This window comes from Nipponia nippon, unplaced genomic scaffold, assembly GCF_047370975.1.
Source record: "Nipponia nippon isolate SJK-2023a ecotype South Korea unplaced genomic scaffold, ASM4737097v1 scaffold_37, whole genome shotgun sequence".
In the NCBI taxonomy this organism is placed as follows: Eukaryota; Metazoa; Chordata; class Aves; order Pelecaniformes; family Threskiornithidae; genus Nipponia; species Nipponia nippon.
The window spans coordinates 2,964,532-2,988,752 of record NW_028262355.1 but is presented as its reverse complement, the minus strand read 5'-3'; the positions used below and the strand labels follow the sequence as shown (position 1 = coordinate 2,988,752).

General features: G+C 40.4%; 1 protein-coding gene across 18 annotated transcripts in view; it reads right to left on the bottom strand.

Moving 5' to 3' along the window:
- Positions 1-234: 234 nt before the first annotated feature.
- ZNF532 (zinc finger protein 532) overlaps positions 235-24,221 on the bottom strand; it is a 52,543-nt gene continuing 28,556 nt past the window's right edge. For 15 of the 18 annotated variants that reach the window (XM_087772751.1, XM_087772748.1, XM_087772749.1 and 12 more), the window contains 5 exons: positions 16,744-16,906; positions 12,720-12,998; positions 6,279-6,391; positions 4,415-4,562; positions 235-2,555 (listed from right to left, as the gene is read on the bottom strand). In XM_087772751.1, coding sequence (XP_087628877.1) covers positions 2,061-2,555; positions 4,415-4,562; positions 6,279-6,391; positions 12,720-12,998; positions 16,744-16,906 — 1,198 coding nt within the window. In that variant the 3' untranslated portion in view covers positions 235-2,060. Of the gene's footprint in view, positions 2,556-4,414; positions 4,563-6,278; positions 6,392-6,501; positions 7,477-12,719; positions 12,999-16,743; positions 16,907-24,221 lie in introns of those variants that run through there. The other 3 variants (XM_087772761.1, XM_087772763.1, XM_087772762.1) reach the window with 3 other exon arrangements.

Below are 24,221 nucleotides of genomic sequence, written 5' to 3'. Positions count from 1 at the left end.
GTCGCGGGGCACAGGCCCCGTGGGACCCTGCGCTGTGCGTGTCTGGCCTGGGAAGCGGGCTGTGACCACGCGGGGATTTCACGGCGTGCCCAACAGCTTTCAGGTGACGTGTCAGCAACTTTTAGCGTTTTGCCTCTTGGCAGCAGCAGCAAGGACGTAAGTTACTGGTTCACAGCATCCCTTGCAGGTGCGAGACAGTGAAAAGGGAAAATAAACAAAAGTATTAATAATGGCTGTGAAAATTTAACTTTTATTATCTGTTCACTGTATACAAAACACCATTCTGCATAGTGATAACTCATTTGTTGTACAGTTGACAGTGCACATCAACAAACAAGTGTTAAAGAGGTATACACTTAATGGAAAGGGCAGTGATGGCCAGTGTACGTTACACACTAAGATCCTGCGACACCAGCTGTATGTTTTAGGATGGAGAAGTACCTCATAACCACTCAATATGCGCGTAATATAGATGGGATAACAAGCATTTACCGACGAACCAAATTAAGAATGAGGATGAAGAGAGAAAGCAGAGCTAATGTATCCGATACACGATTTCCAGAGTGATTAAGAAGTTTTACAGAGGTGGCTGAGAAGGATCCATATTTTTTCAAACACTTCCATTTTTAAAACTGTTAAAATTTAATGATAAATAACCGAATCTCACAAATCTTTAGGGGCAAAATGCTCCACATTTATTTACATATGAAATGTGTTTAATACAGTTGTAATGGACATAGTGTATAGTAACATCTGACAGCAGCAAGACTTTTAAGGAACCAAACAATTACTACTGTGTATCATGCAGCTATCTATATATACACAATTTGTTTTAAAAAAAAGTACAAAATTTTTTTTAGGGATACATACAAGGTATAAAATGCAGAAACAAACCAAAAATATAACTCTCACAGAGAACTATATATGAAAGGGACAGTATGGTACCTTTTTGTACTTCGTGAAAGCGTAACTAGTGATATTGGATACAAGTTTGAAATGGCTGAACTAGCTTCATACGGTCTGTGCTAAAGCTGAAAGCCCCAACGATGCTTACGTAGGCTGGTGTGTTAGCTTCTCGACAGTTGTGGTTGGACGGAACACTGAGCACCAGAACATTTGGCGTTAGCATACAGAGCTGGGAAATACCAACCCCTGTAGCAAGGGTTAACTATTTTCTTTCAATAACCAGAAATAAAGGAAAATACATAATGCCGTGTACTCGCATCTATATAATGTTTAATAAATTACATGACAAAAAACATCATCAGTATAAACCTATTCCTCTAATTACATCTTATTTGTTAAATCCAGAGCAGTCCAGCCCTTTTGTAACAATTTGAGCTTTGATCACAAGCACCTTATGGCCTAAAAAATCACTTCATGATACATAGAGTTGTGCAATTAGACTTTTCAAAAGTACTTTATCATTTTAGGGGGTCTGCACCTGTTCTGGTGATGCCACCTAAAACCAGCACTGCATTTTACATATGCAGTGGTACATTTTCTTCTTCTTTTTTTTTTTTTTTTTAATATATATATTTTTAAGAGAAAGTTTAAAAGCTCCTTAGACATGTAGAAGCACAAGTTCTTAGAATTTAAAATCTGCCCTTAGCTTGCTTCCTCTCCCCACTCCCCTCCAAGCACCGCCTCCTGATGCACTTCCATTAGCTAAACTCTCTTCCAGAAGCATTCAAATAAGAAACAGTTTAAGAGAACCGAAGGAACTGCCCCAGCATTCAGAACTCTGTTTTAAAGAAACTTACTAGAAAAAAACAGAAACAAAACAGAGAAACCCAAATTTTCCACTAGATACCAATACAAACACATAACAAAGAGTACAAAAGTTATTAGTTTAAATATATACAAACTCTCTTCAACTCAAATACTGCTTCAATGGTTTTGAGGGTATAGACAATGAGGTGAAGGGGACACTTTTATGCAGAATATATTGCAACAGCCTGAACAGTACTGTTAACACTATTATACCTTGAACTTTCTGTAGCAAAAACGTCATTAGTGTTCCAATGTGGAGAGGGATTTCTGCATCCCAAATAATCGGATCACTTTTCAGCTGAACTCATTCTTTTTGACTTAATGAAGGCCATGCCATGTGTTCTCATGTGAGTGTTTAAGGCCGCTTCAGTTTCAAAAGTCTTAGCACACACTTTGCATCTTCGGTCTGATGCTGTACTGTCAGATGATTCATCCTCGTGACTGGGTTTGTTTTCTTGCTGATTATCCTCCCCAGACCCATTTTGTTTTGATACTGGCTGAGGCTCCTTCAGCTTGTGTACAATGAAGAGATGTCTGGAGAGGGACACGTGAGATGTGTAGCAGAGTCCACATTCCCTGCACTGGTATGAAGAGCCATCAGATTTATGCTGAGGAATATGTTCATGAAACTGGAGAAGATTTTCTGTTGTAAAGCCACAAACAGCACACTTGTGAACTTTAAAAACATTTATCTTTAGCTTCTTCAATGGCTGAGTGATTGCACCTCGTGGAGGCCTGAATTCCAGTACAGGTTCTTCCAATTTACGCTTTGGACTAGGAACCTAAAAAAAGCCATACATGGTGTATCATGTAAGCATAAATACACGGTTCTTTTCATAATTATTTGTGACTTGCAAACTTCAAAAACTTTCCCTTGGTAGATTCCAGTACAACTTTGATAAATACAGTATTTCAAATAATACAAGCAAATACATGCTTTACATGTTGGAAAACAAGGGGTTTTCTTTACTATAAATTGCACATAAAATTTGTTTTGTCAGATCTGATAGAGCTATAGTATTAAATATACTGTATAAACTTGAATAAATATTTGCTAGTGTAACTGCATCCAAGTACACACACCAACGAGACTTCAACTGTGTACAGAATGTAGAGTATCAGTTCAGGAACTTTCCAGCACTACCTTCTGGAACTCCATTTTAATTACTTAATATTATTTCATGCCTGAAATTTGACTTGACAGATTATCTCCTGATTGTTAGTAACCAAACTAACATGTTGCCAAAGGACAAATCAACATGTGCAAATTTTTTAAGCTAATTAAACTGATAATTTTTTATATTCTCCTTGTTATTCTTCTGACATGAATATTCCTCAAGAATCCTCTGCATCCTATGTAGCTCAGATACACTCCATGACATTTATGAAGACAAATGTATATAGCTGCCATATTTTCAACAAATACAAAGACAATATGTTGGGCTGAAAGAGAGTCATGTAAAGGACAATAGTACATTTTACAAAACAGATACGTTTGTGTCTCTGCTGTCAGCTTTGGACGTGCCATCACAGGTGAAACTCTTGATCATATAAAGCCCAAAACATTTAAAAAATGTTGTTAATCTCTGCATGTAACAAGTCTTTGGACAGCGCTGTCATCTTCTTTTTGCTTTCCTCCTAACACTCATCATCAATAGAATAGAATAGAATAGAACAGAGTATTTCAGTTGAAGGGGCCTACAAGGACCATCTAGTCCCACTGCCCAACCACTTCAGGGCCGAACAAAAGTTAAAGCATGCTATTAAGGGCATTGTCGGAACGCCTATTGAACACTGACAGGCTTGGAGCACTGGCCACCTCTCCAGGAAGCCTCTTCCAGGGTTTCACCACCCTCTTGGTAAAGAAATGCTTCCTAATTTCAAGTATGAACCTCCCCTGGCGCAGCTTTGAGCTATTCCCACGCATCCCGTCCCTGGATCCCAGGGAGAAGAGCTCAGCACCTCCCTCTCCACGTCCCCTCCTCAGGAACCTGCAGAGAGCCATGAGGTCGCCCCTCAGGCTCCTCTTCTCCAAACGAGACAAGCCCAGGGACCCCAGCTGCTCCTCAGAGGACATGCCTTCCAGCCCTGTCACCAGCTTTGCTGCCCTCCTCTGGAGGCATTTGAGGACCTTCACGTCCTTCTCAAATGGTGGGGCCCAGCACCGCACACAGTACTCCAGGTGAGGCCGCACCAACGCTGAATACAGCGAGAGATCCTGCTGTATTTCAATCGTCAGATTGAAAGCCGTTTCACTGTAAAATTTATACCAAATAAGCTCAAGGCTGGGTATTTGGAAGAAGGTCACATATTGCTTCTGCCTCACCTGTAGCTTTTCTACAGCTATGAGAGGACTTGGTTGCAGAGAATTTGGAAGGTGTTCTTCAAGCAAACCGCTAAGGGGTAAGTTATATTCTCCATCATTCAGTGATCAAACCAAAGAGAAAGTCTTTCCAAAAATATGTTCTAGTTCAAGCATGACAGAATTTGTTGCAGGAACCTTTGAGACATTTTTTGGGCTCTACTTCACAGAAGATCAGACTTTTATGGGATCAAAATACCTACATCTATTTAAAGATTCTGCGTGTATACCCACAAAAAATTCACTCTCAGTGACTCAATGAATCTTCTAAGTCATTACCTTTGTGTCTTCTTTTACTTCCCTTTCTTCCATATTGGTTGATTCAGTCATTTCTTTCACATCAGGGTCTTTAATGCCATGCATCAACTGAATATGTTTTTCCAACATCAACCGCTTGGTAAAAGTACGTCTTGAATCTGGGCAGTGCCTACATAAACACAAAGCAGACATGCACAGATTCAAATGTCAGGCTTAACAAAAGTCGTAGTATTCTGAAGAATATAAATAGGACTAGTAAATAAATCCAGACTAGAGTACCATCTATTAAAGACAGCGACAATGTTTTTCCAATCAATTGCACAGGTAAGTATTATAAGAAAATGAGCATAATTACAAAATAAAACTAGAAATGTTTGAGCAATTTATATTCAGAGTAAATGAGAAGTTCTCTGAAGATAATATCCAAAATGGCACAAAGTGTGAGTCAGAATAAAACCTGGGAGCATCCGAGTTTATTTCTTGGACCTCTGTTAACATCACCGAATGGTACATTCTATTAGACACTTTCTCAAGTTCTCCTCAATTTAAATTCCATACGGAAAGCGATCACCTTTCATGTAGGATGAATGCTAGCTCCAAATGACACTTAATTCTGCATTCAAATCCAAATACTTTATCGTCTTGGAACTGGTAATTCCTTTTCAGCTCCCTTTCCAAGCTCAAACTAACCAGAAGGACAAACTTGTCTTTCACAGTCTGTGCTTTGTTCTCCCACGCAGCACCAGCTGCATCACTTCTAAACCTCTCGTGTTTTTGGGAAGTGAGCAGCTCCTGAGCTCCAATGTTGTAACATATGTACAGGTGTCTGGAGGAGGGATGGCCAAACAAGAACGGCAGGGGAGAAGTTAAACTGTAATAATCTCTTTCCGAGTCTCTCTCATAAGGTTTTGACTTTTTAAATGCTGCTTCACTTAACTTTATTAAAAAAAAAAGAAAAAAGAAAAGAAGAAAAAGAAGACAGTACTGTAGCCATTCTGAAATGAAAACAGAGAACCACAATAAGCTTTCTGCTCAAAGGGTATGCAAAAACCAGGCACTTGCTACTTGTCATATACCGAGAGAAATAGCGTCTAGGCTAGCCAGCTCATGTAGGCTGAAGTACAAATTAAGGGTCCATTAGAAACAATCTGATGCATGGGTTGTGTCAGGCAACCACGGCGCAGGGAGAGAGGAAGTCATAAAGCACTTTGTGGGAACGCTACGCTATGCACGGCAGTCTCAAGTTTCCACACCACTGGGCCTTGTGGGCCTTGTGCTTTCCGTAACAAAGCAGCGATCATAGTACAGCAGAGAAGGGACTGGTAAGATCTCAGCCACAGAGAATGGCTGCTGCTTGCAGCTTCCTTTTCAGACCTTCAAGCATGGTTCCACATACAAAACTATGAATGAAGAGATACAACAGGAAGTTTGTTTTATATATCTTACCTGATGGACATGGATTTTTCTATTGAATTATGTATCGTCTCTCCAGCCACATAAACATCACTAAGGATTTTTAGACATCACACACTGTTTTATGTATGAGAAAAATACTACAAAAACTAGCTTTTGTAGATTAGAAGAGTGGGTTGTATATTTGAGAGACTACTGAAAACCAAGTTCACCTCTGTGGAACTATCAGCCATGCAAACTCTCAGCTCAGTAAAGTTTCAGATTTGCTTGCCAAAGCCCCTGAAAGACAGCAGACTTCATGTACGTGCATTCTCAGTAGCCTGCTATAGTTTGGCCTGTCTATGTATCTAAATACCTGATTCAGTTGAATGAATGGGACACTGGCTTTCATACAATCAAGAAACGAAATTCAACTAACAACGCTTTTTGTTGGTTTATACTCTGTTTCTAAATAAATAAAAGTAGAACTTACGAGCACGTATAAACCTTCCGAATGCCTTTGTGCTTGATACGATTGTGACGACATAAACTATGGGATGAACTGAAAGATTTGTCACATTGTCGACACGGATGTTTCTTCATTTGCTTTAAAAAAGAATAATACATTAATTAAAAAAGCTCAGTAAAATTAGTGCACGTGTTGAACTTTTAATAACTGGAAAGGAACATCACTTACCAGTGTCTGGTACTGTATCTTCAAGTACACACCACTCCTACAGCAACACTGCAGAAGTCAGAGGACCTGGACCTCTTTCAAAGCAGTGTGGCCAGGATGAGTTACACACACATTATCACCAGTTGTAAACCGGTGCCACAGACTGTGGATGAAGTGAATTTCTTCCACGAAAGAAGCAAGGAAGATCAGTGGATTATTTCTGGATCAGTAAAGGCAGTACAGTGAGAGATTTGCTTTCACTATAGAGTAGCCTTTCCCTTCCCATCACCAAACTATGTCTGCAGTTGCTGACTGAGAAAGCTTATCAGTCACCTACAAGGAGGGGTGAAGAGCACATAATAAGGACCAAAGCAAAACGTCACAGACACTGGCACACTAACAGGGCTCAGAAAAGTCAAGAAGAAATGAGAGGTATGGTCTGATGCCAACTTGAGGGACATCTGTTTGGGAAATTCTGTGGGTTTTATATTACAGTTATATTACAGCGGAAGGAGAAAGACAAGGAAAGAAGGAAGCTGAAAAGGATGGAGTGGTCTCCATCTGTGTCATTCCAGCTGAACATGCCCACAGGAGCTCTAGTATCTGAAGACATAAAATCTCCAAAACTGCGGACTATACAAGCCCCAAGAATGAATGAATGACACGGTCTTGTCCCTTAAATTCCATCAGTCCCAGAACTCAGTTCAAAGGGCACATCTTATCAACCTGAGTAGCTGCAGAAAGGAAATGCAAATATTCCCAATCAGATTTCCTGCTTCCTTTCAGAGGTAACTAGACTGTTCAAGCTCATATCTGTGATTTTTGCTGTTTTGGCAGTAACAAGGACATCGAAACAACATTTTGGAAATTAAATCCAAACACTGACCAAACACATCTAATTGAAGACCTTTCCAGATTACTCTTCCAGCTTACTTTTCAAAAATCCAGTCAGGGCCAGGATCGCACACTCATCATTCAGTATAATGATTCCTGCCAGAATCAAGATGTCCTGGGTCTGAAAAATAAATGGATTTTATTGGAACCTCTCAAAAGAAATCCAGATCGCGTGGACCCAGATTTCAAGCGTTCCAGTCAGAGGGAGGGCTCATGCCTGCTAGTCAGGTACAAGTGAGGGAACGGACAGTTTCATACAATCAGTCAAGTATCTAGAAGGAAAATCATGCTCCTTGGATTGCTTTTTCCTGCTCTAGCAGTGATCATAGTTTTCCTTCATAGTGTCAATAACATTCTCTTTCCTGCATTTATTGGTAAACTGAAAACAACAAATAATATAATGTTATTCTACTATTCCAACTGAGGCCACCGAGTGAAAGACTTGGATCAATGCTTGAAACTGGACCCTGCTTGACTCTTCTGGAGAATCCACCTGGGCTGGTTTTGGCTGGGATAGAGTTAGTTTTCTTCATAGTAGCTAGCATGGGGCTATGTTTTGGATTTCTGCTGGAAACAGTGTTGATAGCACAGGGATGTTTTAAACGTTACTGCTGAGCAGCGCTTCCACAGAGTCAAGGCCTTTTCTGCTTCTCACCCCACCAGCGAGCAGGCTGGGGGGCACGAGAAGCTGGGAGGGGACACAGCCAGGACAGCTGACCCCAGCTGACCCAAGGGATATTACATACCATATGACATCATGCTCAGCATATAAAGCTGGGGGAAGAAGAAGGAAGGGGGGGACGTTCAGAATTACGGTGTTTTGTCTTCCCAAGTAACCATTACACGTGACGGAGTCCTGCTTTCCTGGAGATGGCTGAACACCTGCCTGCTGATGGGAAGGAGTGAATTAATTCCTTGGTTTGCCTCGCTTGCGTGCACAGCTTTTGCTTTACCTATTAAACTGTCTTTGTGTCAACCCATGAGTTTTCTCACTTTTACCCTTCCGACTCTCTCCCCCGTCCCACTGCGGGGGGAGTGAGCGAGCAGCTGGGTGGTGCTTAGCTGCTGGCTGGGGTTAAACCACGACACCGCCCAAGATCTGTCCCTGTGTTCCAAAGCACTCAATAGCAAAGGTTTTCTTCACAGAATAATGTAAAGGGTTTGGCTTACTTATTCTTACCTTCTGAGGAAGTAACAAATTCCTAAACAGTGGAGATGCACAATAATCCACATGGACATTTTAACATGACACGAGTCCTTCTCTGGTGCCTAACATTAATTGATAATAATAAAAATAAAGAATTCTCAATCCTAAATACTAAAAAGCTCAAGCCATACAGAAATGCTTAAGGAACTGAAAAACATCCATCTTATATTTGTGCTCTGAGTGCTGAACTTCATGTTGATGTTCATATTCTCCCTGATGGCTACATTGCTCAGGAACAGCTACAGACAAGCCCGTGGAGATCCGCAGACGTGATGTCATTACTGAAAACTATCATTTAGTGCAAAGTTTGGAGTGAACGGTGAAAGGTTTGTACACAGGAAAAAAGTGATGACTGGTACGGCTAAAGGAGTAAGAGCTGTTACAGTGAGATGAGAGACCTTTTGCTATCAAGACCAAAATCACATGGAGCGTGGGGGAATGAAAGAAAAGCAGTTTTGAAAGGTCGTTCATGCAAATGTGAAGCAGCCCATTAGGAAACATGATATGGTAATTTTATTGGGGCTAGCCAACATAATGCTGTTAGAGGCACAGGACTGTTCAACCTAGACTTCCTTTTCACGTTTAAAGGCCAATTAAAGTAAAAGGAAATCAACATATTTCATTCTTAAATTGTTAAAGGTGAAAACTTGACAGTGTTTACACGCAGTGCATACTCATTAAAGCTAATGCATTAATCAATACATTTTGCAGTATGGTTTTGCAATATGCTTCTGACTGCAATGCTCTGGGAAGAAGTTATAAAATAAAATAAAATAAAACAAAAGTCATATTAGGGCTTCTATCAGGAAACAGCCCTGCACCGTGCTGTACAAACATACAAGCTCAACCAAGGCAGCCCATGCATCTTTGCCGAGGCCACACCAAACGGTGCAGATGCGTCAAGCACTTAGAAAAGCAGCAGGAGGACTGTGCTCAGTAGGACCCAGTTCCTCTCAGAGCACCAGGGGCACTACCTGGGGTAACCATCCATGACACCACACTCATTCTAAATTTGTTGGGATGATTCCTGATAGAGACCCAAATAGGACTTTGGATGCATTAGTTTCTGCAGTGGCAGCCAAAACCAAAAGAACTAAAAAATTAGTTCTGTAATTAGGTGCAGCAGGACCTGTTGTACAGCAGCTTGTCTTTACAGGAAGAAAGAGGATGTTCAATTAGATGCACAGCAAGTTGGAACTGGTAAAGCAATTCCTGCTTAGAAAACATCTGTCCTTTCATAGAAACGCACTTACACACAAGTCCTAGGAAGCTCAGCGTATGCCTACCTGGCCGAGTGCAGACATACACGATCCAGTTTCAAGCCAGGAGTGGTACAGACTTGTTAGAACCAGCCTTTGTCTGGGCTAATAACAGTTATTATTTTTTTTAAAACAGCACTTTTATGATCAGGCAGAGAGTCACACCAAGGTGGCTACAAATTTTCCTACCCTACAGCTGGCTTACCTTCAACCAGCTCAGGAAGAGGACACAGAAAATGTGAGTCTGTCTGTCTGTCTGTCTGTGTAGACGTTTCCCAATAAGGTCTGGAAACTCAAGAATCTGTCCAAAGAGGATATAAATGGCAATACCTCTCCTATGAATACCTCTGAATAATCCAGCCTGGGATCAGCTAAGAAGGGTTACAGCTCCAGACTTTCATTCTGATCTTGCAAAAGCAGCAATTAGAAATTTGAAACTAATTATCTTCAAATACCTTACATGACAATGGACTTTGTGAGTAGCTCATGAATTGCCTAAATAAAGTTTTTAACAACTTTTTCTGCATAGATCATGTTAGAGCATTTAACCCACACCTATTATTCTTAAGAAAAACAGACTATGAATTAATTGCTTTATTTATTAGACTCATATCACATACTTGGTTATTTTATGCTCATTTCTAGTCTCTCTACAATAAAATGTATCCATAAAAGTTTATTTTTTTAATATAATCATTTTGAAAGCTAACAATTACTGAAAATTTTGAGAGGTCTGGAAGGAGCGTAGCAACTGGTCTTTATCACCCATTTCTGAAAGACATGGAGTCCTCTATTCACTTTAATATATATATATGCCTCCCCTGTTACCTGCTTGAATAGGGATAAAAAACAGCACATAAATGTAAGCCATGAAACAGGCCTTTAGGCCAGTATTTGAGTGCAACAATTATATAATATTTCATAATAAGGGCTGTTCTTGAGGTAACATTGCACATTCTTATTAAACATCAGAGATAGAAAGATACATATGTAAAACTAATATTTAGAAGCATTATCAATGTGTTACTAACCTTACTTTACACGCCTTCTGCCACTTTGCTGTAGATGTGATCAGACTGGATCACTCTGAAGTGACAGTTTCATAGGGAGGTTGTGTTGTTTTGTTTTTAAGAATTGCATCAATGTAAAATGCGCCTGGTCTTAAACTTATTTCTGCTTGCCGGTAAAAGCACTGATGCGTTAGTATTTGGACTAGCAGGCAAAACAGTGTGGACCAACAGTTTGTATGCTGCTAAAGAGACTGATTTTGACAGAAAATTAAACTATGATTGTATGAGTGTTACAGGATCAGAAACAAGTATTCAGTGCATAGGCATGCCACAGGGACTGTAACACATTTTATGGGGTTTCCTTACAGACACTACCGAGGAGAAGTGTCAGGAATATACCTGCTAGGCTTGAAACTGAAGCAACTAACAGTTCCTCGGTGACCTCAAAGGACAGAAACGCAAAAATGGTCTTTTAAAGCAACCGGAGAAATCAAATGGAGACCACATGATCTCAGCTGTTTGTCTGCTTTTCATGCCCTTAAGCTGTAAAAGGAGAACCAGGTAAAAGAAAATGTAGTTCTGTGAATCATAATCCTTTGGTTTTGTGCGTTGTGTTCCAAGGGAGACTGGCAATATAGCTACAGGACTCCGCAGCAGGAAGGCTGAAAGAACGGAGTGGGAGTTACTGAAAGCAAGGAGAAACATGGAAATAGTCTCCTGTCACTCAGGCTTGGGTGCTATTTGCTTGAAGTTGTCATAAGAAAATTAGAGATGACACTCAGTAGTCTGGCATTTTCAGCTTTTCCATAAAATGTTTATAAACAGAATAAAATAATTTGCTCAACAGCTTTAGAGATAAGCACTGTAATTTGAAGGGACACAGAAACCTCTGGAAACGTGCTATCATTTATTATAGCATATTAGCATCCTGAAAACTACAGATTTTCACGAAAGATGATTCTTCTCCACTTAGACAAAATAAGTCTGTTATCCCTTCCAGTTCTGCTCGTACATCAGCACAGTACATTAGTTTAATTCCCTGCTTCCCAGCTGAGGGAAGAATCAGACCAGTTTCGCTAGCACAGAGCGGAGGACGGGACTGGCTAGCAGGTGACTGCTGTGTGTCAGCACGGGGCTGGAGCTGGCCACGCTCTGTCTCAAATGCAGCTAAGAAGGGTCCATCCGAGGATCAGTTTCACTATTGCCTACCTGCCAGCCTTTTTAATTTCATTCAATTGGAAAAGCTATGGGATACAGCAAGGACATCAAGCTGTCTTTCTGCTGACTGGAGAATACAGCATCCCCATATTTCAGTTTCAATCTATTGTAAGCAAGCTATCTCAAATCCAGCTGCTTTAAATACAAAATCCAACTTGTTCAACTCAGCTGACCTGTTGGCTGAACCTACAAGTGTAAGATTAGAGCAATGGCTCGACCTTAGAGTGAGTCTACCTTTAAAATGAAATGCTGTTTGGCACTCATTGGACCAATAAAACAAGACTCCATTCCTCGAGTCCAACAGTTAATGAATTTTCGAGAGAGAGGGAACTGAGAAGGCACAAAGGAAGAAATGAGAACCTGGATCAGATTAGATGACTTGGACGAAATATTGGAACATCTTTCACTCCTTCCATCTTGAAGAAATTTTGGTACTGGATGAACAAGCCTACAATTAAGTAAGAGTGTGTGGATTTTCTCAGTAGAACTATGTAGAAAACGACAAAAACTAAGCAGCCAAAGAGAGAAGGGCGAAATAGGCGTAAGAGCAGAGAAGAATAACGATGGAACTTAAAGGAATTATTTGCAAAAACACAACTGAATTTGGAAAAAAATGACTTCATATTTCAGGTTTAATTCACTTTTTTGTAATTGAATATTATTCACTTACCTTTCCATGTTCTTTCCTCATGTGAGAGATGTAAACGTCTCTCTGAGTGAAGAGCCTATCACACTCCCAACACGTCCAGCCAGGATTAGCGACTTTTTTAGGCTCTGCTTTCTTCATAGGAGAAGGAGATTTCTTCTCCAACTTTTCTGTTCCGTTGACAGATTTTGTGTCCTCTTTGTTGTGACTGGCTGAGTTCTGAGTTGTGGGTTTAGTACTGAGAGGCAGATTTATCCCCAGGTTTGGTGGCCCCTCAACACTTTTCAAAGTTCCATGCATAGACTACAAGAAAAGAGAAAAAAAAAAGTACAAAACTAACATAGACGTATACAGGTGTATTGACAAAATGCAAGGACCCTCTGAATCAAAAGTCTTCGTTTACTTCTTTGTCATACTATTATCAGATCGCATTTTTAACTTAAAGAAACATGATTAAGTAAAGGCAAGGCCTAGCATGAAGGAAAACTAGCCAACAACACTAACAGACACTGTTCGTAGCTAAAGAGTTTTCTTCAGCGGCTAGATATTTTCACAAAGAAAAGAAAGAGACTTTGTAGGTTAAGTTTAAATTGCTGTTGAATAGGGAGGAAAAAAGGGCTCAAGAAGTACTTTACGTTAAGTTTAATTTCTTGCTTTACTTACCTAACATATTAGTTGAGCATCCCCATTTCAAACTACGTGACTAGAGATTTCCAAGAAGGAAACATTTTTACTGACAAATTTTGACATGGCACATTGGTAAATAAGACAAGAAAAGTCAACTCTGGAAAGGGCAGGCAACTGTATTGTTTAGGACATATTAATATTTTATGTTGAGCCTGAGTTAAGCCCCGTCTTACTCCATGCTCAGGTTACGAGCACCCTAACTTAGGGGTACATTGCTAACAGTCCTTAGAAGCAAAGGTGTGCAGGGCTGGCGGGGTCCCCGAGACCAGGGGATAGCTAAGAGGTGTCTAACAAGCTGTTCTCTAGCACCCTGCAGCTCTTGGGTAGTGACCCTTCCTCACTGATTTACTTCTAGACTTCAAGTAAACAAACAGTAAGAAGGGAAGAACTCTTCCACCTCCTCCTTCCCCAATTTCTGGAGCCAGTGTCATATGCTGGTGCGATACCTGAGCCTACCAAAACGATGACTAGTTCAGGAAGACCTGGGCTTCAGCTGCGTGTCTGAGTTTCGTACATGAACATGGACCCCACAGGAACGAGTCAGCAGGGTTCCGGGCCAACAAAGATGACTGCAGCCCAGGCTTACCACACTGTTGAACGTGGATCCGCTGCCAAGGTCTCTTTCACATCTAAAGACTTGCCCTTTACCATGACAGTGTTCTGATCATCTCATCTACTGACCCTTATTATAACTCTCCTGGATGATGTGTCTAGCCATCCCAAATATAATTAGTTTTCCTACAGGTAATCTCAGAAACAAAAAAACCATTCAATACGTTCTTGATTCTGAGAATATAAGAATACAAATTTGATATTCCAGTATAATACTTCAGCATGAAGTTCTTTTGTAAATCCTGTGGCTTTTGGGACTACCCGCTAGCTCTACAGCAAATATCAACCTGATCTGTAGAACGTGTTCTTCAATTTAACAACTCTTAAAAGAAAAGCCAGTAATTTAAAAAACTAAAATGTTATTAAAAAGCAAAGCACACAGGACCAACTGACAGGCTCTAAGAACAAACTGAAGTCATGTAGTAAAGGAGGAGGTTGCCTTTAGTATTCCATTGCACTAGGACAAGAAGAAAGAAGCGGAGGGTAGGGGGAAGGAGGTTCCTATGCTTTCAGGCAACTGGAGATTGACCTGGAGATTCCATCCCAGCTTAACTTGTCAGCATGTAAAATGTTAGTCCTCAACTCTCTAAATGCCTTTTAAATACAATACTCGAAACTTAATTTCTTGTTTCAAAACAAACAAAAAGCATTAAAGCATAACATGGAGTCACAGTGATCTCAGCACGAATCACCAGCAGAATTGGGAGCGTTACAGCTCCACTCCAGACCTTCACCACCTGTTCTAACTGGCTGTTAGAAATGTTCTTGTAGCTACCCGTTACAGGAAAATGAGACATGCATTTCGCCAACACGAAACATTCACACCTTCAGGAATTACTCTAGGTTATTTTTTGTAGCTTTAAATAACCTCCTTCTGAGCTTCCTTCTATCCCTTTCTGTTCTATTTTCACCCAGGTCTTCTCTGCCTTGGTGGTTTATGTCTAGCCATACCAAACAATTACTTTTTGTGCAGCTGGGCTGAGCTCTGCCCTTGTGTGGCACTCGTCCTCTCCCCGAGTCCTTTTCTGGTTTTATCTATACCCTGTTACTGTTTTTTTCATTCCCCCTTAACTGAAGTCCAATTCATACTTTCCTGCTGCTGTGCCTACTACTGTACATGCATCCTAAATGTAAAAGCACTAGCAATTCTGAATAAAAGCAGTAATACTGTTACTGCAGGTGTATGTTCTAATCCTCTAATTTTATTCTCAAAAATGTCTGAATCGTTTATAGTGAAACATGCCAAAAAACCACGGGTTGAAAGTGCAAATACTGGCATGGAACACTAAAGCCAAAAGAGTTAAATCGTGCCCAAATCATAAGTAACTGAGAATAACTTTATAATGAGAGATGCTGAGCAACTCTAATTTATGTAAGAATAGCTTCTGGCCCTAACTATAGTCAGATCATGCTCCTAGAATAGTTGTTTTCAAGTCTTAAAGAAGTAGTTACGTACAGATATAACAATACTTTTACAGTAATACCTGAGTCAAGAAAAACTATCTACATAAATAAGACATACACTGCAATATATGGAATTTGCCTATTGAGTTAAAAAAAGAAGCAATACAAATAGATCAAAGGAAATAGAAAATAGGAATTTGCATTGCTGCATGAGAGGAGCACTTAAGATACATGGCATAAATGTAACACAGTTCTTACAGTAAACATGAACTAGCTCAGAAACAAAGAAAATATCCAGTCCTTGTATTTCTGAACATCTTGGGTCAGCCCTTCCCTATCTCCTCCTCACGTTTAAGATTGGCTTTCAGACCAACTGTTTTTTCAAGACTTGCGATCTTGTTTTCAACACAACTTCAGAGATTTCTGAGGTTACAAGTGCCATAGTTGAGACTAAAACGCAAAATGACGGTTTTAGCAGACAAGAAAGATGTCTGGTTTTCCACTATGCTGTATACAAATTTTACTATGTCTTCTGTGTCACTGCAAGAGAAACCCACTGATTTAAGGGCTACCATTCTGGATTGCAATACTTTGCAATGGTGTAAGTAACTTCAACTGTTACCAGGCACCGGATTATGTTAATAAGGCATAAGAAATTTCAGCACTGCTAACAGATTTGGTATATATAAAACAAGGTAACATAGCATATTTAAAATACACATCTAACAAATTATAGCCCAGGGACTGCTGATTCTTAATAACGTGATTTGCAAGAATGACAGTAAATCTTCTTCAATTATAAGGGTATTTATGAGAAAATCCACTTCAAGTTTTTTTCAAAGCATGCACGTGTTCGTGTTCGTCTGTAAACACACTCACAAATAACCCCTACATACTGGTTCCTACCAGTGAGTTCTGAACATCAAAGGTTTGATTTTACAATGTACACAGCATTCTCAACTCCTAACAACTGGAGTAATACTTAGGATACTGTAAATAAGGCTCAATACTTACTAGGATTGGACTAACTTACTTCACTATACTCATTATTATTTTGATAAAATGACCGACTGAATGCAATGCACTGAGATATTCCTAGTGTACCAAAATCAACATTCATATAGAAAAACTGAGTTAGTGATTACATCACAGATACACCGAAGACGATACAAAATATAACATTTTAACATCGGAGAACATTATTCACAGATTACTCTTTTGGAATTATTAACATCTCTCTCGGCAGTCTTCTTGGCATTCTGTGCCTTTTTACAGTATTTTCTCACAGCATATATTGCATGACAAATGGTATCTACGAACGAAACAAGAGAAGATGCCTACACACCTTGATATGATCCATCATAAGCTGTTTCTGTGCATATAGAAGAGAACAGTCTGGACACTTGAAAACAGACACCTTCTGGTTTTCAATGTGCTGATCAAAGTGGCGATAGAGCAAAGGTTGTAGAGTAAACACAGTGTCACACATAGAGCATTTATATATTATTCTAAAAACAGAAGTACAATAAACAATGTCAGTCATGTTGATGATCTGTTTGCAAGAATCATGATGTTAACTTTTTTTCTCAGCAGAGATAAGATCTGACATGTTTAAGCAATCATTTCACACCGCCTGAAAAAAGTTAAAATTAAACTAATTCAAAACATCCTCCAATTTCAAAATATGGGAGCAATAGAAAAAAACAGAAAAATAGAAAAAAAAAAAATCATTAAAAAGTGCAAACAAGAAGCCAGAAAACAACAGCATATGCCAGTTACGTATATAACAGCAACATCTGCTTAGGATACTCCGAAAGTTAAATCCCTTTAGTTTCTGAACTCTCATTATAACTAAAGGACAATATACCTGTTTCAGGTTGTAAAGGGAGTGATTGATTCGATCATGACTGGTAATACACTTCAAGATAAAATTATTTTTGGCAACGTATGTGGCTTTGAGCCTCCTGAATGCCAGGCTTAGACTCCGTTAATGCTCCGAAGCTGAAACTTAACAGGATGGTATTTCCCTGCTTTGCAATTACAGGCCTTTAAGAATCTGTCTGTCGAAGCAATGGAGAGGCACCACCAAAACCACAACTTCCCCTCCCAGGGCATATGCGACTTCCGAAATTAGCTACCTAAATTTCCCATTCTGATAGGCAATATTCTAGTCAAAATTGTAACAAAAGCTATTTGTGTTTTAGTCGCTGTGTAACTGGTGAAGCAATGCATCTATTAATATAATTTCAAAAGTGCTTTAGATATAGATATACTAATTAACAAAGAACTAGGTAAGTACTGGACACTAAAAGCATAGTCCCTAAAAATCAATATGATAGCCAAAATTCTGTATCACAAAATCCTAAGAAAGTTATTAAACAATCTGAAAATCATTGTATTTTTAGCAGATCCTTGTCAAGTGTCTGTCCAACAGACAAAAAACATAGGGAAACCAGAAACATAATCCTCTGATCTAAACACTGCAACAACCACTACATGACAATAGTTTGAAGCTTGTTTCATTTTGCTGATGATTTTATGAAGAAAAGTATAGTTTAAATTGCATTCTACGTAATTATTTACTTGATACTTTGCTTGTTGGTTTTGCTTATCTGCATGTTTGATTGTATGAAGAATGATTTCCCTGGCAACTAAAGGTGAGTAACAAGATTAGACATTCAAACTACAATCCTTTAATGTATCTGCTTATAAACAGTAAATAATTCTATTCTTTCAGAAACACCACACTTTTTTTTTAACTTGGAAAATGAATGAAAGGAAATGACACGTGAAAGAAAAGTAACACAGAAGTTTGCCGTAGATCATCAGATGAGAGAGAAATCTAATCCATTAGCCATCAGTAGTGGTAGCACTTCAGGAAAAGTTCAGTGCAAAGAAAGTCACCCAACAAGAGGTGCTCAGTGCAATGACAGGCGCTTCCTCTGCGACAGCAGTCTTCCTAATCCCATCAATTCGAGCCTGATCGCTGTCCTAAAGAATGACTTCTCATTAAAAAAAACAACCAACAAACCCTGCTTGCTAGAATGCTGAGTTTTCTCATTATCCACATAAATGTTCCAAGTCCTTTCTATGTCCCTCTAAGCAATTACCATCAGTAGCACATTGTTCAAGAACTCTACAGACCACTCCACTGTGTTCTGAGATGACAAGAACAGGGACGTTGCTTCAACGTCCAAGCCATTCCCTGAGTCCAAATATTTGAAATAATGAAAAACAGCACACTTAATCATATGAACTGTGAAAAATATTATTTTTGTGGTATATCAAGTGGTCCCAGTTTCTTACATACGCTGAGATAAATTTATTTATTCACACCGCATCCTCTGACGACCTACGTACTATCGTACTGCTTTCTGGGGTGAACCCTCTGCGGGGGACGACATACTCGGCACAGGCACAGCAGAACACACCCCTGCCAGCTTCACCTAGTCAGCACAGAGTGCTTAGAAAGGGGAGCCCCTTCCCCACCCTCTGAGCCCCCACACTACTGTCCATAAAAGCTTCTTAAACAGTATTCGAAACAGGTATTTTAGTTTGTCACATTCTTACTGATCTATACCCCTTCAGAATCCTAACTTCTTGGATAATTCCCACATGAAAGGTGTTAAAGAGCTTGCCAGAAATAGGAAATGCTTCTCGATAATAATTGGTAAGAAAGAAACGCCAGGTTCCTAAAATGCAGTTTCACCTCACGTACCCCACATCAATATAAACCCACCTATCCTACTAATAGTCTTAACTGAGATCATAAGACACAACTTCTGGGGAAAAAAGTCAACGGATCACCACCCCAGCAGGTCGGCTGAATTGAGCAGAGACAGAGACAGAGAGAGCGTGCACCTTCTCCAGGCACAGTGCTGTTACAGGCACGCTCTGCGGGATGCACTGTTTCAGCTCTAAGGGCAGAAAGAGCCGAAGGATTCGCTGTGCACGGGATCATTTCCCTTGGCCACAGCACACAGAGCTACTGAGTATCTAAGCACGCTCCGCTGTCTTGATCCCATCTCAGCAGAGCAGCTAGAGAGAATTTAAAGCAGTGATTTTACTGTCAGCCCTCTCCACTCCATCCAAGAAAGAAACCAGAGTTTCCTCAGAAAAGTACTTGCTGCAGTTCTGTAGTGAATCTGCTTGTAACGTCACAAGCTAGAGAGCTGGTACTAACCACACACACTCCCCAGTCCTGGGACACCAAGTATTTTTCTTCTGTCCCTTACGTCCTGTCTCTTATAACGCTGTCTGACATCTCCATCAGCAACTTTGTCCAAAAGTCAGGAAGCGTCAAGCCTGATGACTAACTAAGCAGGCAAACAAGCCGAGGCACAAGATGGTATCACAGCCTTGGCCCCGGCAGGGTGATTTTCACCCTTCTGGTTCATTGCTCACATGCCACTGCTGACATCCAGAATCCCAGCACTTTGGTGCCTGTTGCCGAGTAGTCGATCCCATGGCTAGGTGCTAAAGAGAGATGAGTAAAGTTACTTGTTCCAGGTTAACAAGATGTAAATAAAGACTGGCAGAATTAAAAATAATTCTCTAATTATTTAATGATGTATATTTCTATTAGAACCATTTAGACAGGAGAAATTAGAAACCCTGCTTTATCATCTGTGGTGGAACTAGACAGCGATCTCAGCTGGAATGATTTCAGGTTTGTAGTATATAAATTTATCATCGCAGGGTTACATAATTTAATCAAATAAACTATGATCTACTATATGCTTCAAAGTCTTACTGTATCTAAAGTAAGGAGCAGAAGACTACAGAATCGCTGAGGTTGGAAGGGAGCTCTCTGAGGTTATCTAGTCCAGCTCCTGCTGCAGCAGGGCTGGCCGGAGCAGGCTGCCCGGGACCACGTCCAGTCGGCTTTTGAATGTCTCCACAGGCTGAGACTCCACAGCCTCTGGGCAACCTGTTCCAGTGTTTGACCACCCTCACAGTAAAAAAGTGACTTCTTGTGTTCAGGTGGAAATTCGTGTGTTTCAGTTTGTGCCCACTGCCTCTTGTCCTGTCTCTGGGCACCGTGGAGAAGAGTCTGGCTCCCTCTTCTTCCCATACCTTCCCGTATGGTATTTATACACGTCGATAAGGTCCTCCTGAGCCTTCTCCTATCCAGGCTGAGCAGTCCCAGCTCCCTCAGCCTCTCCTCACATGAGAGATGCTCCAGTCCCTTATTCATCTTAGTGTCCCTTTGCTGGACTTGCTCCAGTACGTCCACGTCTCTCTCGCACTGGGGACCCAGCTCCGGGTCCAGTACTGCACCACTACCCCAGCAGCACTGAGCAGAGGGGAAGGATTGCCTCCCTCGACCTGCTGGCAATGCTCTTCCCAAGCCCTTCGTGACCACGTGCCTGGGTAATGTAGCACTCATGAGCACGGACGGGAGAAAGTCAACCTGCTACAAAAAAATCTGACACCTTTCTGAATTTATCACGTACAAAAATTATATCTCCCTAAAAACACTAAGAGCTGAATATATATATTTTCTATTTAAGCTAAAAGACTTTACTCTGTTTTCACAGAAGCACAAAAACTATCTGGTAGAGATCCAAGTTTCAGACAGGTCTCTGAGAATAGACTGTACTCCGTTAAATTCATACCGACATACCTCATAGTATGAGTTGTGACTACACCTACTTCCAGTATTTCTTTCAGTCACATTCAAGAGCATGATTTTCAATCCTAAACACATGCAACTGAGTATGCTCATTTGTTTTATAATGGAAGTAGCCAGTGTTTAACATAAGCTTAAAACCACCTCAATTCAGCAGGACACTTGAGTAAGGCAGGCAGTTCAGCTGCGATCACACCACCAGGGTGGTTACTCAGCAACTGCCCCTGCCCCAGAGTACACACCAAAACAGGCACAGTACATGCACTTTTTTGCTTTTAAAAAATCGTGTTAACAAATTCACATATTACCTCAGAATAAAGACAGATGTTATCTCACAGGAAAGTACTTTCATATCACGTAAAAGATGTTTAGTGTTCTGAAAGCTCTGCACCAGAGTATGGCATTTCTCCTTCCCATATTTTTTTCCTCTTAAAAAAATGGTACTTGTGGGATAATATACTTTGTACCAATAGTACAGTATATATCCATAATCTGGCTCGATAAACAAGAATTTCTCCAATATCCAAAAAGAGATCAGCCATGAAAAGTATCTTAGTGCCATTCCTATGAAGTTACCCTGTTTACTGAAAAAAGAAAATCACATAGAGCTTTTGTCTCCCATAAAAACCCTGTAGCATCTTAGGTATGCTACAGGAGAGAGCTTCACAAAGTTGAAAGACAAGACAGCCATCCATTTCCCCATATTAAAGTAACCTAAATTGATCCCACTGAGAATCACTGCACATAAACTTCAGTTTTCACACACCAAATAGTTTACTGTATCTGTTCTGAAACAACCATCTGCAATGTAATTGTAAATCACACAGCTCCAGTAAATGCCAGAGGCACACAGCCATTTACCCAGGGAGCTCCATTCCTACAAACAAAAAAGGGTGAACCAGCAGAGAGTCCCTCAGGACCGGCCTGGCCCCAGCCCCTTTAGAGGACAGGAGCAGTAACTCCCCCCCAGGCACCCTGACGGGTGGACGCACCAGCCCTTGCTTCTGGCTGCACCCCTGTGGTGCCCAGAGGAACACCCAGAAGCCGGGCTACACGGCCACGCGGAGTTCAACAACATCTGCCCACCGGGTGACGTCTGAGACTCGCATTCAAGGCTCAGACACCTTTTATACACTCAATGAAAACTCAAGAGCTTCACATTTCCAAACACAGGCGGCTACCGTACCCTTCTTTTAATTTGTTTTAAAATTGTTACTTCAGGAGAACAGAAATTTAATTGAGCTTATGTAGTCACATCTATGGTGTTATATGACTGTATTACATTCCTTCTTTTCAGTAATTAAATTGTTAAGCTTTCAAAATGTACGCCAGTCATATGCAATGTAGATGCTAGGTAACACGATACAGATAAACCAGCAGGAGCAGACTGGTCAAATGTGAATATATTTCCCCAAATACAACAGTGCTTGTCAGCTCTACTGAGTGCTGGTCAGGCCGCACCTGGACCACTGTGTCCAGTTCTGGTCCCTACAACGCAAGAAAGACACGGACAGACTGGAGAGGGTCCAAAGGAGGGCCACGAAGATGACCAAAGGGCTGGAGAACTTGCCCTGTGAGGAAAGGCTGAAGGAGCTGGGTCTCTTCTCCCTGGAGAAGGCTCAGGGAGACCTCATCACAGTGCTCCAGTACTTAAAGGGTGGCTACAAAGAGGACGGAGGGTCTCTCTTCGCATGGAGCCACACAGAGAAGACAAGGGGCGATGCGTACAAGTTGTACCAGGAGAGGCTTCATCTTGATATAAGAAAGAAATTTTTTACAGTGAGAACAATCATTCACTGGAACAACCTCCCCAGGGACGTGATGGAGTCCCCATCACTGGAGGCTTTTAAGATGCGGTTGGACACAGTGCTAGATAATCTCATCTCGGCTTCCTTTCCCACAAAAGGCTGGACCCGATGATCTTTCAAGGTCCCTTCCAAGCTGGGCTGTTCTGTGATTTTAACACGGAACATTACAGCAGAGAAACCAGAATTTGAGCAATGGCACAAACATTTGATGTCAACTTGACCAAGATATGTGAGAAATATTCTCAGAAACCAACTAATTTAAACCACAAAAACATTTCCTTTTTAAATTGCTACTGAGTAGCAAAAACACATGTAGTTAATTCTGAGGAAAACCACAGGTCCTGATAGCTTGAGATAGACCTTATTAAATGGTGAAACAGCAGTCAATGCAAGCATCTTGAGTGTCGGTGGCAACACTGTACTACCTACAGATGCTTGTGAAATGGAAGCAAAGAACTCCAAACGCTGCGAAGACTGGGAAAATCCTACTAATCACTCTGCATGCATTCAAGACAGCATCTTGATTAAAACGGGCAAATTTAAAGAAAACACCACTTCTTAAGAGGAGCACTCAACTATGAATTCTATGATTTATTACAATACAATAGTACTTCATAAACTCTTATTTTAGTCTTTTTATAACCAAATTCATAAAAGAATACAATTATAAGCACATCTATATGGAAAGAAAACTAATGCAAAATACTTAATTCACGAAGTTGATCAGAAACAGTTCAGCAGATCCAAGCACAATTCAAGCAATCTTCTGCACTTTTCACATGTGAAGTATCTTACGCAAATGGTGATCTTAATCTTTTGGTTTTCTCTAATGAAAATTATGGGAATCTGAAACAAGTTTTAGATTAAATGTTGGTATTTCAAAGCCTCTCGCTGAAGATACCATCCTGAATTAAAACAAGGTATCGTTTTTCACTGGGTAGAAATGTCTTAATTTGGTATCAGACACACTAAGTTTGTTGCCATTTTGCTTTAAACACCCTAAAGAATAAATCTCCTGTTAATATGTTAGAAGAAACAGTGATAAACCAAATTGTTCTGAAATCTGGTTATTACATTATATGGTACCTTGTTTCTCTCATCTGCCTTCTATTTTCCTGAGTCTGCAAGTTATTAAAATGTACTAGTGTGCTCCGCGCACTCCAAAAAACCAACATGGAGTTAAATACCTGAATATTTACTCTCAATACAGCACTTGTACCAACAGAGGAGAAAAGGCAGAAGACAAAGGCCTGCAAAGAGAAGGCATCAGGCTAAGACCGATGAGATCTGATGCCCGATTTTCACATGCATCGGCACCTGCAGCTCCCACTGGCTTCAGCGGCGGCCTTGAATGTTCAACATCTTTAAAACAAAGACCCCGAA